This window comes from Tupaia chinensis, unplaced genomic scaffold, assembly GCF_000334495.1.
Source record: "Tupaia chinensis unplaced genomic scaffold, TupChi_1.0 Scaffold000273_1, whole genome shotgun sequence".
NCBI classification, from domain to species: Eukaryota; Metazoa; Chordata; class Mammalia; order Scandentia; family Tupaiidae; genus Tupaia; species Tupaia belangeri.
In genome coordinates, this window is record NW_006159755.1 from 1,089,415 (window position 1) to 1,107,049 (window position 17,635).

At 59.1% G+C, this 17,635-nt stretch overlaps 1 protein-coding gene across 1 annotated transcript; it reads left to right on the top strand.

Annotated features, from left to right (window-relative positions):
* The first annotated feature begins 339 nt into the window (after positions 1–339).
* On the top strand, positions 340–17,575 carry CCDC88B (coiled-coil and HOOK domain protein 88B). Its single transcript, XM_006149937.3, has 27 exons — positions 340–457; positions 749–894; positions 1,048–1,159; positions 1,238–1,307; positions 1,385–1,443; positions 1,525–1,608; positions 1,698–1,841; positions 2,046–2,197; positions 2,350–2,431; positions 2,559–2,708; positions 3,292–3,438; positions 3,607–3,715; positions 3,879–4,015; positions 4,098–5,237; positions 9,968–10,095; positions 10,178–10,295; positions 11,038–11,133; positions 11,212–11,352; positions 11,902–12,158; positions 12,504–12,647; positions 12,824–13,010; positions 13,117–13,262; positions 13,414–13,512; positions 13,702–13,868; positions 14,360–14,566; positions 14,669–14,737; positions 17,389–17,575. The coding sequence occupies exons 1-27, from the start codon at positions 398–400 to the stop codon at positions 17,442–17,444; spliced, it is 4,407 nt and encodes a 1,468-aa protein (XP_006149999.1). The 5' UTR covers positions 340–397; the 3' UTR covers positions 17,445–17,575.
* Positions 17,576–17,635: the final 60 nt, after the last annotated feature.

Here is a 17,635-nt window from a genome sequence, read left to right on the forward strand (position 1 = left end):
AGATGCCTACATGGGTGCCTGGCCTCATCATGAAAGGCCCAGAGCTCCTTCAGAGGCCCAGGGTGATGCAAGGCTGAGGTCAGCCTCTCCAGTTTTAAGTTGGAAAAGGAAGGCCCAGAGAGGCGAGGTACTCACCCATCATCGCCCACTGAGCCAGGAGCATCGTGGACCTTTCCTCTGCTCACTCCAGGCCGGCCCTGCCAGACAAGGTAGGAGGATGCCGGTGGGGACTGGGGCAGGCCCCTGGGGGTGCCCTGGCTGGCCTGAACCCGGAAGGAGGAAGCTGCACAGGGTGTCTGTGGCTGGGCCTGGGATCCCCCCCCACCACCCCCGGGAACTTCCTCTTCCTTTCAGGGCAGGTGTAGCTGCCAGAGCGAGACGGACACCCTGACCTGGCATGGAGGGGGGCAAGGGGCCCAGACTCAGGGACTTCCTGAGTGGGAACCTGGCCACCTGGGTGAGGGGGCTGCTGGGAGCTGGGCCGGGAGGGTCAGCAAACAGTTGCCTCAGGCTGTTGTTTGGTTGTGGGGAGGAGAATGGGGTAGAGCAGCGCCAGTGGGGGGGTGGGCTCCGTGTGGGGCGTGGGAGAACACAGGGGATTGTGAGGAGCGGGGAGGGCCCAGAGGCATTCAGGGGGTTGGTGAGGAGCAGCGCTTGAGCTCATTGGGGAAGGTCAGAGGGTTTGGGATTTGCTCTACCGCTGGGGGCCCCCACCGGGTCCAGCTGACTCCTCTCCACGCCCCCACAGGCGCTGGGACTGGCTGGGCTGGTGGGGGAGGTGGAGGAGCTGGAGGAAGAAGAGGAGGACGAGGAGGAAGAGGGGCCCTTTTGCCCGGAAAAGAGGTTCCTGAGTCTCAGCGATGGGGCCCTGCTCCTGCGGGTGCTGGGCATCATGTAAGGGCACAGGGGTGTGGTCGTGGTAGTGAGGGCATCTGAGGGGAGTTGCCAACGAGCTGACAGGAGGCGCTGAGGGTGGTGGGTGGAGCCTCCCTGGGGGGAGGTGGGTCCTCCATCCCTCCTCCCACCCGTGGCCCCCTGTGCCCGCAGTGCCCCCAGTTCCAGAGGGGGACCTCGAATGGCGAGGGGCCAGGATGGGCCCGCAGCCCGGCGGGTCTGCAACCTGAGCCACCTGTGGGGCCGACTGAGGGACTTCTACCAGGTGAGAGTCTGGAGGGGAGGCTGAGACGGGACCCCCGTGCGAGTAGGCCCCTCTCATTTTGGCCCACTCTACCTTCAGGAGGAGCTGCAGCTGCTGATCCTGTCACCACCCCCGGACCTCCAGACGCTGGGGTTTGACCCCCTCTCAGGTGCTGTTCCCCACCACCCGCTCCTGTCTATCCCCGCACCCCGCACCTGTTAACCCCTTGTGGCTTGTTCCCTGTAGAGGAGGCGGTGGAGGAGCTGGAAGGCATCCTGCGGCTGTTGTTGGGGGCATCGGTGCAGGTGCGGTGGGGGGCAGGCGGGCTGAGTTTTGGCTGCAGAGGAGGGACGCTGCTTCAACTCGCACCCTCTGTGTCCCCGCAGTGTGAGCACCGGGAACTCTTCATTCGCCACATCCAGGGCCTCAGCCTTGAAGTGCAGAGCGAGCTGGCCTCTGTCATCCAGGAGGTACTAAGGTGGTCGACAGCCTCAGACTGGCACTGCTCCCTGGGACACCCTTGCCACTCCCCTTACACTGAACCTGCCTGCACCCCCAGGTGACCCAGCCTGGAGCCGGTGTGGTGCTGGCACTGTCCGGGCCAGAGCCTGGGGAACTGGCACCTCCGGAACTGGAGATGCTGTCCCGGAGCCTGATGGGGACGCTGTCGAGACTGGCACGGGAGCGTGACCTGGGAGCCCAGGTAGGGGGTGGCAGGGGCATCATGGGCCCATGTTGAGAAACTGGAGGACCATGGGACCCAGATGTGTGTGGGAGATGGGGGTGTGGGATCCAAGGTCTAGAATCCAGCAGGACAGTCGAAACCACATCACTCTGGGGGTCAGGGGCTGATGTGGGGAGGCCCTGGATGGGTTGCTCCTGACCCTTGGCCCTTGACCTCTCTCAGAGGCTGGCAGAACTGCTGCTGGAAAGAGAGCCAACCTCCTTGCCTTTGGTGTCCGAGGCTCCCGCTAGGGCTCCATTGGAGGGTCCCTCACACCATCTGGCCCTGCAACTAGCCAATGCCAAGGCCCAGCTGCGGCGCCTGCGGCAGGAGCTGTGAGTACATGCCATCTGGGAATGGGAACTGAGGGAGAGGGCAGGTCAGGCCTGGATGGGGTCCCAGCCCTAGTGGGTCTGGGAACGGTCAGGTCTGGAAGGGATGAGGGTGGTGTTGCCCCAGGACCCCTTCCATAGCCCTTTCTCTCCAGGGAAGAGAAGGCCGAGCTGCTGTTAGACTCCCAGGCGGAGGTGCAGGGCTTGGAGGCTGAAATTCGAAGGCTCCGCCAGGAGGTGCGCTCAGACCACGGAGCTGCATTCCCTCGCCCCATACCACCCGCCCATTCTGCCAGCGGGTCGTTCTGCTCCTGACCCCACTGGCCCCCAGATGGCCATTCTCAACTCTACCATCTCGGCCCAGGCCCAGGTGCTGTCGGGACAGGCCAAGCGTGCCGAGCTGTACCGGGAGGAGGCAGAGTCGCTGCGAGAGCGAGACGGTCGCCTGCCCCGGCTCCCGGAGGACCAGCGGCGCCGCCGACAGGCAGCAGAGGCCTGCAAGGGCCAGCTGGAGGTGAGGAGGGAGGCCGGGCTGGGGAGGGGCATGCAGGGAGGGGGCGGGTCAGCAGAGGAGGTGAGCTTGGGCCTGAAGTGAATGTCAGGTTTCACGAGGGAACAATGGCGGCTAGGAGAAACGGATGAGGGCGAACGCAGGGAGGTGGTGTCTGGGAAAGGCCTCTGGAGCTTGGGGCTGAGGGGGGTGGGAGGGTTATGTAAGGGTAGCTCCGAGGGAGGAGGGTGGGGTCTAGGGCCCGGTCGGTGTGTCTGCAGACAGACTTCAGCTAGGGGAGACAGATGAGTAGGTCCTGGAGGAATCCAGCTTTGGAAGACTGAACTTGGGGAGGAGGGCGGGGCCTGTACAGAAGGGCGGGGCCAGATCAAGGGTAGCGGTACCTGGAGAGACCCTGGGGAGGGACAGATGGAGAAGAGAGGTGGGGCCTTGAGAGTTGCTGGGGGGCATTGGGGGTAGGGGGAGCAGGATCTGGGGCAGAGGGGGCAGGGTCTGGGGCAGGCCCTGAGAAGTGGTATGGGACCCCCAGGCCCTGGTGTGCATGAGGGCTGCCTTGCACCACAGATCCCCCTTGCTCTCCCATCAGGAGGAGCGGGTGCTCTCAGGGGCTCTAGAAGCCTCCAAGGCTCTGCTGGAAGAGCAGCTGGAGGCTGCCCGGGAGCGCTGTGCTAGGCTGCATGAGACCCAGCGCGAGAACCTGCTGCTGCGGACCCGGCTGGGAGAGGCCCATGCGGTGAGGTCACCAGCGTGATCCCAGCTGGGTTGACCAGCCCAATCCCCAGTGAACTCAATGGACCCTAGGGCTCCCTGGTGATTCCCGTGACCTCTGCTCTTGGTAATGGCCTTCCCTGGCCTGGCCATGGTGGGGAAGGCCTGTCTGAGCCGGCCCTCTGCCCTGCAGGAGCTGGACTCCCTGCGGCATCAGGTGGACCAGCTGGTAGAGGAGAATGTGGAGCTGGAGCTGGAGCTTCAGCGGAGCCTGGAGCCACCCCCGGGCTCCCCTGGGGAGGGTGAGTGGGGCCCCATTGGAGGAACTGGGGTAGGGGCTGCCTGGGTTCTCCTGCTGTTATCACTGGGAGGGCTTCCGACCTCACCCCCTTCTCCCTTTCTGTGGGGTGTCTGTGGGGAGCCAGGGAGTGTAGGAGGGGTCCTGATCCCATTTCACATCCCCAGCACCCTTACCTGGTGCAGCCCCTTCCCTGCAAGACGAGGTGAGGGAGGCAGAGGCTGGGCGGCTGCGGATCCTTGAGCGGGAGAATCAGGAGCTCCGAGGCCTCCTTCAGGAACTGCAGGGGCCGCCAGGTGGCCAGGTGAGGCCCCTCTCCCCACTGTCCTAGCAGGTTCCTCCCGAGTTCTGTCTGGAGCCTGACTGGCCTTTTCATATGCCCTCAGCGCCCTCTGCTGGAGGAGCAGAGCGAGGACTCCATTCTTCCAGTGACGGTGGAGGCTCCCCACCTGACTTCAGACCGCAACCCCCAGGACTTGGTTCCCCAGGTTGGGAACAAGAGCCCCCAGGCCTTGGGCCTGGCCCCTGTGGGATCAGACTCAGTCCCTAAAGGGTCGGATGAGTATCCCCAGGCATCTGATTCAGACACGAAGGTGCTAGAAACACCCCTCCAGGCAGATGCCACAGCTCCCCAGACCTCAGACTTGACTCCTGGAGAGTCAGACCCTGTTGTGGACACGCACAGATCCCTGGAGAAAGCTGGCCATAGAGCCCCTCTCCAGACCCCCGCCTCACCTCAGGACCTGGAGATCAAAACGCAGGCCGAGCAGCTGCTGAGAGGAGAGACTGGGGAGAGAGGGGCTCCCCAAGGGGCATTGGGACTGAGACAGGAGGGCCCTGAGCACAAGCCAGGACCCTCAGAGGTCAGCCTCTGCCTCCGTGTACAGCTGGAGGAGCAGGAGGCCCCAGGCCAGGGGCTGGACCAGTCTAAAGGACAAACAGAGCCCAGAGAGCATGAGCAGAGGCTGGAGAGGGTGGTCGGGGAACCAGCCCAGCCAAAACCACAGCAGAGCTCTGAAGGGATTCCTGAGGCCCAGGTTGGGGAGGGGCCGATCTCGGGGGAGATCCTGGCCAATAGTATTCCAGAGCAGGAGGCCCTCAGGGAGGAGGTGGCAAGGCTGAGGAGAGAGGCTGAGGCCCTTGGAGCTGAGCTAGAGGCCCAGACCCGAAGGTTGGAGGCCCGAGGCATGGAGGCTGCCCGCCTCTCCAAGGAGCTGGCCCAAGCACGGAGGGCTGAGGCTGAGGCCCACCAGGAGGCAGAGGCTCAAGCTCAGGAGCAGGCCCGGTTGCGGGAGGCCGTGGAGGCAGCTGGCAGGGAACTGGAGGCCGCAGCGCGGGAGCGGGAGGCGCTGGCAGAGGCACTGGCAGCAGCAGGCAGAGAGCGGAGGCAGTGGGAGCGCGAGGGGCCTCGGCTGCGGGCTCGGGCTGAGGCTGCAGAAGAACGGATCCAGACGCTGGAGAGCGAAGGCCGCCGCCACCGGGAGGAGGCTGAGAGGGAGCGGCAGGAGAGGCAAGCCCTCAGGGAGGTATGTTGGGGTTACAACTGGGACTAGGAAATGGGGTTCCAGGCCAGATGCCTCGGGTTATTGATTCCATCGATAACCATGGAGTGCCCAGCACTGAGCTGGGACAGGAGATAGAAAGACCAAGTCTATGTGCCGGACCTGGGAGGCGGGCCGTGTGGCCACCTCTGGCGGAGTGGGCTGTGGGAGAGGCCAGCACGGCAAGGCTGTGGTTCCCCACTTCCATCCCATGCCTCCCTTTGCAATATGGGGATATTCATAGCTGCCTCCCTGGGTCTTTCGGAAGACTGAGAGAGAATGGAATAATCTGCTTCATGCTGGGCAAGGGCATGTTGTACATGATCAAGACGTAGTTATCAACAGTAAAGGGTGGGCCAGCAGGCGGCATGGTGGTTAAAGTGCTGGATCCTCACATAGCTGACCATGGTTCGAGTTCTGGACCCAGCAGTTTGAAAATCATACTGAGTATAGGTGTGTGTATGCCAAAAATCCCAAGAGGAAAATGGAGAAGATCGGCATGACCGTCCCCTCTGAGGGGTAAATTCTTTCTTTTCCAATCTCTGTCTCCAGTGACTATATGTAACCCATGGCAAAAACCAAAAAAAAAGGTAAAGGGTGGACCAGTCAGGTAGCATGGTAGTTGAGGTGGCTGGATCCCACATGTCTGACTGAGTGGTTCGAGTCCCAGACCTAGCAGCTTGAAAAACATCCCAGGTGTATGCGTGTGCATGCTCAAATTCCAGAGAGGAGAATGGAGAAGGGATTGGAGTGTGGCCTCCCCACTGGGAGTGATTTCTCTCTCTCTGGTGAGTGCATATACCCTATAACAAAATTTTAAAAGAAAGAAAATAGTTATAAAAAACACACAAAGAGTAAAATATTGTAGGAGCTTATGGTAGGGGGACCTGATGCCTATGGGGGCGACGAGCCTTCAGGAAGGAGTGACTAAGATTATTTAATGCTCATAAGAGACAGAGAACAAGAGGGCACAAGAGCAAGAACCAGGGAGAGGCGCCCTGACAGGTCTGCACGCTGAGATCCACGGGGTCTCAGCCAGCGTGGGCGTGAGCACGCGGGCATGTACCTGATATGCGCAGAGAGGCCTCGGGACACGAACCTGGGACCTTTCCCATGGGTCCAGCCTCACAGAGCGTTGCGTTACTCTTGTGCCACCAGCTGGATCCTGAAAAAACCATAAAGCATGGAAGATGCTCGGGGGCCCAGGAGGAGTTGGGGTGTGGGGGCCACCTTTGACAGTGTTAGCACTCTACCCATAGTCAGGGAACGTCACCGAAGGGCGTGAGCAGACCTGTGTGGGGATGGGTTTGAGGAGGATCCCCTTGGCAGGTGGGGGAGCCTGGGGCCAACAGGAGGCAGTGGCAATGGTGTAGGTGGCAGGTGAGGCTGGCGGGGACAGGGACAGAGATGGAGGGGAGAGGGCTTGAGAACACGGATTCATTCACTCAAGCATGTTTTTGGGCATCTCTGGTGCCAGGCCCTTTACCAGGCTCACAGTGGTGACCAGGTAGCCATGCCTGAGTGGAGGCAGGGCAGTTCAGGGAGCTCTGGGAGGCAGAGGTCCAGAAAATACCTTGGATTCATGCTGGGGCATGTCAGGGAAGGCTTCCTGGAGGAGGAGAGAGAATGGCAGGCCCAGGCATGAGTCTGGAGGGCTGGGAGAGAACTGTGTGGCGTGTGAAGTGGGGCACAGAGAGGTGAGCCTGAGAACTGAGTAAGTGGGGTTCCGCTGGGCAGGGCTGAGGCTTCCTTCCAAGCTAAGGGAGGAGTTCAGGCTCTTTTTGTGAGGGAATGGGGAGCCATGCAGGGTTTACGGTGAGTGAAGTGGTAAAGAGGTACCCCATGGGAAGCCGAGGATACGATGAGGCAACAGGAGGGGTCCCAGGGCTGGGGTGGAAGTGTACCCGGGTGAGGGATCGACGACTCTTCCGGCTTGAATACAGTCTTCCGTTCCACCCCATGTGTATAGACGAGGAGGCCGAAACTCAGAGAGGAAGAGTAATTTGCTCAGTGAAAGGGCGAGGAAATTCCTTGCCCTTCATGAGGGTGAGGACTGGGGTTGACCTGGGGTTAGGCTTCGTGCAGGACAGGCCTGGCTTTAAGGCAGGTCGGAGCATTGTGAGACCCCGGGGCCCGGGTGAGAGGCTGTCTGTGGGGTCTACTCAGCAGGGTGTGACTGGGACGACCTGGGTACTGTCTCAGACCCCCTACTTTTCAGCTGCGTGGCTTGGGCACGTTACTTCATCTCTCTGAGTCTCGGTTTCCTCGCCGTAGCTGTTCACAGGTTCCTGTAAGATGGTGAGCGTAGAGAGCTGGGGTAGCGCCTGGCACCCAGCACGGCTTACTGCAGGGAGGAGGAGGGCAGTAAGAGGCAGTGAGGGGGAGGGCAGGGCTGGCAGGGCTGGCAGGCTGGAAGAGCATTTTCAGAGGACGAGAGGGTGCGAGGCTGGGGACGAAGGGGAATTTTGTGAGATTTCCTGGTCAGAGCAGTTCCTGGTGCTACCTGGGTGTGGCAGAGGAGGATGCCCTGGGAAGGTCAGGAAATGGGGAGTCCCTGGGGCTGACCACATGAACGTGGACACCTCTGGGGCTCAGTGGATGGGACCCGGGTCTGGGCTGGGCTCATGTCTCTGCCTTCACCTGTCCCACCGTTCTTCCTATCCCCTGTGCTCGGGACTGCTGGTCAGTCAGGCAGCGGTGCCTCATGGGATTTGTAGCTTTTTTTTTTTAAAAGATGTATTTGTTTATTTACTTAATTCCATTTGTTACTATTTTTCAATTTGACCAGACAGAGACAGAGAGAGAAAAAGAGAAAGAGAAAGTGAGAAAGAAAGCTACCAGGTCCAGGACTCGAGCCACATCAGCCACATGGGAAACCAGCACCTTTAGCCACTATGTCACCTGCTGGCCCCAGGTTTTTGTTTAGTGAGGCCATGCCCCAGAAGTCAGAAAGTACAGTGCCCTAGGGGCAAGGCCCAGGCGGGGCTGTTCAGTCAGGAAGATTCAGCACCACAGGCTGTAGGCTTGGCTCTTCTCTTCTCTTCTCTTCTCTTCTCTTCTCTTCTCTTCTCTTCTCTTCTCTTCTCTTCTCTTCTCTTCTCTTCTCTTCTCTTCTCTTTCTCTCTTTTCTCGTAGAGAGATTTTTTGCCATAAGGTGAGTGTACTCTCCAGAGAGACAGAAAGACAGAAAGCAAGAAATCACCCTCTACCCTGGGGGAGATGGCCACGCTGCAATCCCTTCTCCTCTTGGGATTTTGGGCATGTATTCACACGCGCCCAGCATGAGTTTCAAGCCTTGAGTCCCGGAATTGAACTGTAGCTGACCACATGAGTCCAGAGTATTAACTACTACGCCACCTGCTGGCCCTGTAGGCTTGTTTTCTCTTTCTTTCTTTCTTTCTTTCTTTCTTTCTTTCTTTCTTTCTTTCTTTCTTTCTTTCTTTCTTTCTTTCTTTCTTTCTTTCTTTCTTTCTTTCTTTCTTTTTCTCTTTCTTTCTTTCTCTTTCTTTTTTTAGAGAGAGTTTTTCTATAGGGCAGGTGTGCTTACCCGAGAGACAGAGAGACAGAGAGATGGAAAGCAAGAAGTCACTCCCCAGGGTGGCTGGTTATGCCACAGTCTTTTCTCCTCCATTGTCCTTTTGGGATTTTTGAGCATGCACGCATGCCTGCCTGGTGTGAGTTTCAAGCCACTGGGTCCAGGACTTGAACCCCAGTCGACTATTTGGGAATTCAGTGACGTAGCCGTTATGCTCCCTGCTGGCCCCTGTAGGGCTGGTTTCTAAAGGCAGGATCTGGCAGGTGGCTGGGCAGAGTATACCTCCCTTGGCTTTATCTTGCCAGGGCCCCCATACGTTGGAATGGTTTGACCTTCCTCCTCTGAGCCCCACAGGACAGCATGCGCCTCCCACCCCCTTCTAAAATGGTGTGACCCAACCGCCACCAGCATCCTGGCCCACCCCCCAGCCCCCACTGTGGTTAGGCCTGCTGATCTCCAAGTTCCTGTCCCTCTAGGCCTCTGTGGGTGGTCCCTTGTGGCCAAGGACAGTCCCCATACAGGCCTTTGCTGAGGCCCTCTTATCCTCACATGGCCAACATGGTGGGCCGTAGGGCACGTCCACCTCTCGCTGTTCACAGGAACCGTGGGCTTAGAGAGGTGAAGTCACTTGCCCAGATCCTGTCTCTGTCTCTAGTTGGGGGCTTCCCTCAGCCCTTGCCAGGCTTACGAGCTCCAGCTCTTCCACGTTTTCTCTGCAGAACTGTCATATATATATATATTTTTTGAGAGATTTTTGCTATAGGGTGTGTTCGCTCGCTGGAGAGACAGAGACAGAGAGACAGAAAGCGAGAAATCACCCCCAAGAGGAGTTGGCCATGCAGCAATCTCTTCTTCATTCTCCTGTTGGGATTTTGGGCACACACACACACACACACGCCCAGTGTGAGTTTTAAGCTGCTGGTTCTGGGACTTGAACTGCCATCAACTATGTGGGAGTCCAGTGATATAACCGTTATGCCATCTGCTGGTCCCCAAAGCTTCCACTTTATAGATAGAGGTGTAGAGACCCAAAGGATGAAAGATTTTGGCCTGGGGGACTGAGCAAGGACAGAAAGCCGGACGTCCTAACTTGGACCTCCCTCTAGCCTCCTGCCTCCTGACCCCTGGGGAGGGGGCAGGTCTATCCCTCCCTCCCTGAGCCCACTCTGTCTGCCTTTAGGAGCTGGAGAAGGCCGTGGTGCGGGGCCGGGAGCTGGGCTCCCGGCTGGAGCATCTGCAGCATGAACTGGACCTGGCAGCTCGGGAACGCCAGGAGTTTCTGCGGGAACAGGAAAGCCAGCACCAGAGGTGGGAGTGGCACCTGGGGGCAGAGAGGCAGACGGGATGGGTGCAGGGACAGTGGGCCTGGTGCCAAGGCTTCTCCTGGCAGGTATCAGGGCCTGGAGCAGCGGCTGGAAGCTGAGCTGCAGGCGGCAGCGACCAGCAAGGAAGAGGCGCTGATGGAACTTAAGACCAAGGCTCTGCAGCTGGAAGAGGAGCTGTTCCGGGTGAGACCTGCCAGGCCCTCGGCACCAGGGACTGTCCCCTCCTTCCTTCCCTCTCAGGAGGGCACCCAGGGCTGCCTGTGTTCCGGGTCTTCCCATGGATCCCTGGCTGGCTGCTCACTCGGGGACTCTTACAGGAGGGAGAGCAGTGCTGGGAGTCAGGAGCTGCATGGCCTTCTTGGGTGGGGCCTCGTCTCCGGTTCCTCAAATGGTCAGAACCTGTGCTCTGTCACCTGGGCTCCACCACTAGCGAGCTCAGTTACTGGCATCGTCTAAGCCCGTGACTTTCTGTCCCCCCCCTATGTGTGGGCTCAGTGCTAGCTCAGGGTGGTGGGGACCCCAATACCAGCTGCTCAGGGAGCTCACAGTCCAGTCGGGACAGAGGCAAGAAGAATGCTAGGTGCTGTGGAGGGGCTCTGCGGAGGCCGGAAGGGGCACCCAGCAAGCCGCCTTGCTGGCCTGAGTGAGGTTGGTCAGTGGGTTTTCTGCAGAAAGCTGCGTTGGCACTGAGGCCTAGAGGAAGAGTAGGCAGAGAGAGCGTTACCTGCAGAAGGAACCTGCAGAAGGAGCGGGCCATGCTGCAGACCAGGAGATGCGCAAAGGGTGGGGTGGAGCTGCAGGAGCTCGGGCTTGTGGGATCCAGGGAAGGTGTGTGATGGAGGGAGGTGGGTAGTGTTCGATGCTGCCGAAGGTTTCCACACTGCCACTGTGGCCTCACATGACCTGCTTGGGCCTCTGTTTGCAGCTGCGTCAGGGCCCAGTAGGGCCAGGGCCCGGGGAGCCCATTGAACCTCAGCTCGTGGAGACCCATAGTGGGCGGCTCATTGAGGTGGAGCGCAGTGTGAGTGTTGTGTGGTGGTGGTGGTGGTGGGGGCGTGCCCTGTGGCCTGGCAGCTGCTAACATCCCCTTTCTGGGCAGAATGCCACACTGGTGGCCGAGAAGGCAGCTCTGCAGGGGCAATTGCAGCACCTGGAGGGGCAGCTGGGAAGCCTGCAGGGCCGTGCCCAGGAGCTGCTGCTGCAGAGCCAGCGGGCGCAGGAGCACAGTAGCCGCTTGCAGGTGGGTGGCGGCCTGTGTGCCCTGTCTGTGGGGCACTCCCGCCCTGCCTCTGGCTCCTGCCCACTTACAGCTGGCCCAGGCCCTTGTGTACCATTTTGGGCCCTTTTCCTTATGCCAGTTCCCAGCTAGCTCCTCCATCTCTGCTCCCTAGTCGCATTTATCCTTGCCCTTTGTCCTCAGCCACCCTGTTTTGCACCCTTATTCCTGCCCGTGCCTCCTCCTTATCTGCCTCAGGCCCCCACATCTACACCCATCTGCCCTGTCATTTTGCCACCTCAGCCAGCGGCAGTGCCCACAGCTTTCCCTGCCCCATCTGGCCCCTCAGTTCCAGCCCTGTCCCGGGGCCTTTGCCGTCCCCTTCACAGCCTGGCATCCTCCCCTCTCCTCCCCACCAGCCTCTGTCTCAGCCTTCAGCAGCCCGCTGACGTACCTGCTGCCCTCCACCTCCCTCACAGCTCTCCCTCCCCTCTGCCCCAGGCCCCTGTTCTTGGCCTCCTTTCTGATTTGGGGTTCCCCCCCTAGCATCCCCACCTCTCCCCTCCACCCTAGGCCGAGAAGTCTGTATTGGAGGTGCAGGGCCAGGAGCTGCACAGGAAGTTGGGGGTGTTGGAGGAGGAGGTGCGGGCAGCGCGGCGGTCCCAGGAGGAGACCCGCGGGCAGCAGCAGGCCCTGCTGCGGGACCACGAGGCCCTGGCACAACTGCAGCGGCGGCAGGAAGCTGAGCTAGAGGGCCTGCTGGTGCGGCACCGAGACCTCAAGGCCAACATGCGGGCGCTGGAGCTGGCCCACCGGGAGCTGCAAGGCCGGTGAGCCTCCCACATCAGCTGGCTCTTCTCGCTGGCACCCTGCCTGCCCAGAGTAGGCTCCCTTGGCATGCCTGACCCTCACCAGGAAGCACCACCACCCAGCATGTCCACTTCCACTCTGTGACACCCCAGCTGCTACTGTGCTCCTTGGGTGGCTGACTGTCACACTTCTGGGCTGGGCTCACCAGTGAGAAGTCATGGGCATCTGGCATGGCATTCTGCCCACTGGCTTTGCTGAGGGGGCCTGTGCTGAGTGGATGACAGATCCCCAAGTCCAGATAGTCCAGCTGCCTGCTTGCCAGGGCCCCAGGCCCCTGTAGCACCCTTGGCCCTTGTCCATCCCAGGCATGAGCAGCTGCAGGCCCAGCGGGCCAACGTGGAGGCACAGGAGGTGGCCCTGCTGGCTGAGCGTGAGCGCCTGATGCAGGACGGGCATCGGCAGCGCGGCCTGGAGGAGGAGCTGCGGAGGCTGCAGAGTGAACACGAAAGGTACCAGCGTCCCCACTCCGGCCAGCTCTAGCGTCCTCATTTGTGGAGTGGGTTGGAGTGTGTTAGTCACTGTCCCTGTAGGGTCTTACTTGCCTCTCCCTGGCATGGCTTCTCTGCCTGCACGAGGGGTCTGGGGAGCTGAGCCCCACAGACAGCAGCTTTCCTTGCCTCCAAAGAGCTCAGATGCTGCTGGCGGAGGTGTCCCGGGAACGAGGCGAGCTGCAGGGCGAGCGTGGGGAGCTGCGCGGCCGGCTGGCGCGGCTGGAGATGGAGCGAGCACAGCTGGAGATGCAGAGCCAGCAACTGCGAGAGTCCAACCAGCAGCTGGACCTGAGCGCCTGCCGGCTGACCACGCAGTGCGAGGTATGGCGCGGGGCGGCCATGGTGGTTGAGGTGGAGGGGGCCAGGCAGGTCGCACCCAGGCTGCCCTGAGCGGGGCACAGCCCTCGACCTGTGCTGCTGCTGCCAGCTGCTGACAGAGCTTCGGAGCGCCCAGGAAGAGGAGAACCGGCAGCTGCTGGCCGAGGTACAGGCCCTGAGCCGGGAGAACAGGGAGCTCCTGGAGCGCAGCCTGGAGAGCCGGGACCACCTGCACCGCGAGCAGCGCGAGTACCTGTGAGCTGCGGGCTGTCACGTCACGGGAGAGTCCCGGGGTGGTTTCCGAGGGCTGGAGGACCCTCTACGTGTAGTGCGTACGGGCTGCAGTCTGCGCCTTGCTCCTGCCTGCACCTCCTGGGCCTCATGCCCACCTCCTGCCTCCTACCAGGGACCAGCTCAACGCCCTGCGCCGCGAGAAGCAGAAGCTGGTCGAGAAGATCATGGACCAGTACCGCGTGCTGGAGCCTGGGCCCCTGCCCCGGACCAAGTGCGTGGCCCCGCCCACTCCCACAGAGGGGATCCTGCCAACCTCCGCCCTGCCCTGCCTTCTGTACCCTGGCTCAGCCCAGGTCCAGGCCCCAGTGAGGGCTGGCCTGGCCTTTGCCATCCCTACCACCACCCTCTTCTCCCTCCTTCCTCCCTGTCCTTACCCCTTCTTGTGCCCTCTTACCCCCAGGAAGGGCAGCTGGCTGGCAGACAAGGTGAAGAGGCTGATGCGGCCCAGGCGGGAGGGGGGCCCCCATGGGGGGCTGCGCCCGGGGGCCGATGGGGCTGGCAGCACGGAGAGCCTGGGGGGCCCCCCAGAGACGGAGCTCCCTGAGGGCAGGGAGGCAGATGGGACAGGTGGGTCTGGGAGCCAGGTGACCAGGATGGTCCCTCACCTTGCTTTGGCGCTGACCACACTGCCTGGCCTGCACTGCCCTGCCGGCCTTCCCTGCCACCTGCCCCCTGCCCCCACCCCGCCCAGATGCTCTCAGTAGTTCTTTGCTCTAGGCCCTGCAGGGTTCTCAGCTGGCACCTGTCTCCTGTCTGCGCTGCCACCCCGCCAGGCCTGCCCCAGCTGCAGTGGTGCTGGGGGCTCGGAGCACCAGGGGCTTTAGTGGGAGGTCATCTTTCCTAGACAGCAGATGAGGAAGCTGAGGCCCTGGGCGGGAGGTCGCAGTGAGTGGGTGTAGCGCCAGCACAGGACCCTGCTCCTGTCCCCACCCTCATGCCTGCTCCCTGCCCCTGCGCCTCCTTCCCTGGCCCTGGGCAGCTTCATTCTCTGCCCCCTTCTCTGGGCCTTGCCCCTCCCTGCACTTCTGTGACACCCTCCCTGCATGTGCTTCTTGCAGGGTCCCCCTCGCCAGCACCCATGCGCAGGGCCCAGAGCTCCCTCTGCTTGCGGGACGAGACTCTGGCAGGTGGGCAGCGTAGGAAACTCAGCTCGCGGTTTCCCGTGGGGCGTAGCTCTGAGTCATTCAGCCCCGGAGACACCCCCCGACAGCGATTCCGACAACGCCGTCCAGGCCCGCTGGGGGCACTCAGCTCCCATGGCAAAGGTGAGGGGGATGGGTCCCTGCCCCTGCTAGCCCCCAGCTCCTTGGGGAGGCGCCTCCTTCTTGCTCTCTATGTGTCTTGCAAGCCCTGCCTTGTGCCCCCAGGATCTGGCGTGGGATGGGATGGCTCCATCGAGACCCTCCAGGAACACGAAGCAGATGCCAACCGAGAGGGTGAGTGGGGGCCCTAGAAGGAGTGGAGGCATTCGCCCTGTCATGCCCGGCAGGCCTTCTCTGCCTGCGCTGACACACAGCGATCCCTCACCAAGTGCCAGGTGGTATGCTAGCTGGGCCACAGCAGGGCACATCATGGTACGAGGAGGCAGGCAGGAACCAGGTGCAAATGAAACATAATTAGGCCAGCTGGGGGCAGGTGGTTACTGCGCTGAATCTCACACGGCTGACTGCAGTTCAAGCCCTAGACCTAGTGGCTTGAAAAACACGCTGGGGGTGTATGCATGCATGCCCCAAACACACGAGAATGGAGAAGAGGGGATTGTGGTGTGGCCAACTCGCTAGAGGTGTGTATTCTCACTTTCTGTCTGTTTCTCTGATGAGTCCATGTGCTCTATAGCAAAGTTACAAAAAAAAAGAAAAAAGATAATAGTAATTGCTATTTGAAACAGATCCAACCAATAGAAAGATGACATGGGCCACATTGTCTAATGTCAACTTTTCCCTTTTTAAATATTTATTTATTTATTTAATTTTATTTGTCATCATTATTATTATCATTTTTAATTTGACCAGAAAGAGACTGTGAGACAAAGAGAAAGGGAAAGTCAGAAAGCAAGGCACCAGGTCTGGTACTTGAACTGCAGTTGGCTGGCCATGGGGGAGTCCAGTGCCTTAACCATCACACCACCTGCTGGCCTCAATGTTCAAAAAATTTTTTTTAAATTATTTAACTTTATTATTATTATTTGGCTTGCTATAAGACACATGCACTCAGAGAGAGACAGAGAGAGACAGAGAAAGTGACAAAACAGGCCATCAAGTCCGGGACTTAAGCTGTGGGTGACCATGTGGCAGCCCAGTACCCCAACCTCCATGCCACCTGCTAGTTCTATCTCAATGTTAACTTTTCTTTCTTTTTTTTTAAATTAAGAATTATTTAATTTTATTTATTCACTCATTAATTTGACCAGAGAGAGAGATACGGGGGGGGGGGGTGAGAAAACAAGCCACCAGGTCCAGGACTTGAACCATGGTCAGCTATGTGGGAGTGTCCAGTGCCTTAACCACCACGCCATCTGCTGGTCCTCCAATGTTAACTTTTCTTTCTTTTGTTCTTTTTTTTTTTTTTTTGAGAGAGATTTTTGCTTGTGCTCTCACCAGACAGATGGAGAGAGATAAAGAGACAGAAAGTGAGAAATCATCCCCTGGGAGGGATGGTCATGCCATATTCCCTTCTCTATTCTCCTCTCGGAATCTTGGGCACACACGCATATGTGCCTGGCGTGAATTTTAAGCTGCCAGGTCTGGGACTTGAACCGCGGTCGACTATGTGGGAGTCCAGCGACATAATCATTATGCCATCTTCTGGCCCCCCAATGTTAACTTTTCTAATAGCCTCCTCAGAAAAAGTAAAAGCAGACAAAACAATTTTTTACAAAATAATTTATTTATCATTATTATTTTTTTTAGATGTTTCACCTTAGGGTGTGTGTACTCACTGGGGAGAGAGAGAGAGAGAGACAGAGGGAAAGTGAGAAATCACCCACCTGGCAAAGCCACAATCCCTTCTCCATTCTCCTCCCGGGCTCTTGGGCACACACACACACACACATGCCTGGCCTGAGTTTCAAACCACTGGGTCTGAAACTTGAAGTACTGTCGGTCATGTGGGAGTCCAGCAGCAACATAACTGCTATGCCATATCCTGGCTCCATATTATTTTTATTATTTTAAATTTGCTACAGGGTAAGTGCGCTCACTAGAGAGAGATGAGAGAGAGAGAGAGAGAGAGCAAGCAAGCAAGCTGCCAGGTCTGGCACTAACTGCAGTCAGTCAAGTGGGAGTCCAAGGGCCTTAACCACCACACCAACACACCACCTGCTGCCCACCCCCACCCCCCTATTTTTTTTGAGAGAGATTTCTGACAGGTGCTTTTCACCATGCTGGGCTCCTCCTGGCCTAGCCTCCCAGTTAGCGAGGATTATAGGCAATTGCTGCTGAGCCCAGCCTGTTTAGGTTGGCCTGGCACCAAACGTTGGCCTCCCATGCAGCTTGGCCTTACGAAGCAGTGCCTTACTACACGTGCCACCATGATTGGACATAATTTTCACAACATACCCCTTTTAAACTCAAAATACCCAAACTAACACCCCTTGAACATGTCATCTGTGAAAATTCATGAATGAGAGATTTGACGTTCTTTTTTCATGCGAAGTCTTTAAGGTCCAGCAGGTATTTTACGCACAGCGCGTTGCGGTTGGGACCAGTGGTATCACAGGTGTTCAGTCCCGAGAAAACCAAGAGGTGATAATGCTCTGGGGAGAAAGCACAGCCATGGAGGAGAGTCAGGAGCCCTGAGTGGGCTGCTCAGTTTTAATTAGGGTACTGGGGTAGGCCTCAGAGAGCAGGCGAAATTGGAACAAAGACTTAGAGTGAGTTTCTCGCATCGACATCCCTGGGAACAGCATCCAAGGCAGAGGGAACAGCAGAAAGGCCTGGCATGTTTGAGGACTGGCAAGGCACTGGATGTAGTGGAAGTAGAGGAGCTTAGGGGTGGAGCGGGGCAGGAGGCCTGTGCCCTGTAGGCCCCCTTGAAGGCTGAGATTCCTCCTGAAGGAGGTTGGCCTAAGCTGAGCCTTTCTCTCCAGGCCTCGAGGTACAAGAACCGGAGAAGCGTTCCCTCACACCTTCCCTCAGCCAGTGACACTGTGATGACAGGGTACCCGGGAGTGCAGCCTCCTCACCGCTGGAGTGTCAGTGAGGACCCTAGGCAGCCCAAGAACCTGGGGAGCCGGGGGACCCGAGGAGCGTCCTTGGACAAGAAGGCCTGGACCCCTGGCTTCCCTGTAGCCTGTTCTGGAATCCCGAGATGGAACTGGGATGAGCTCGAGGACA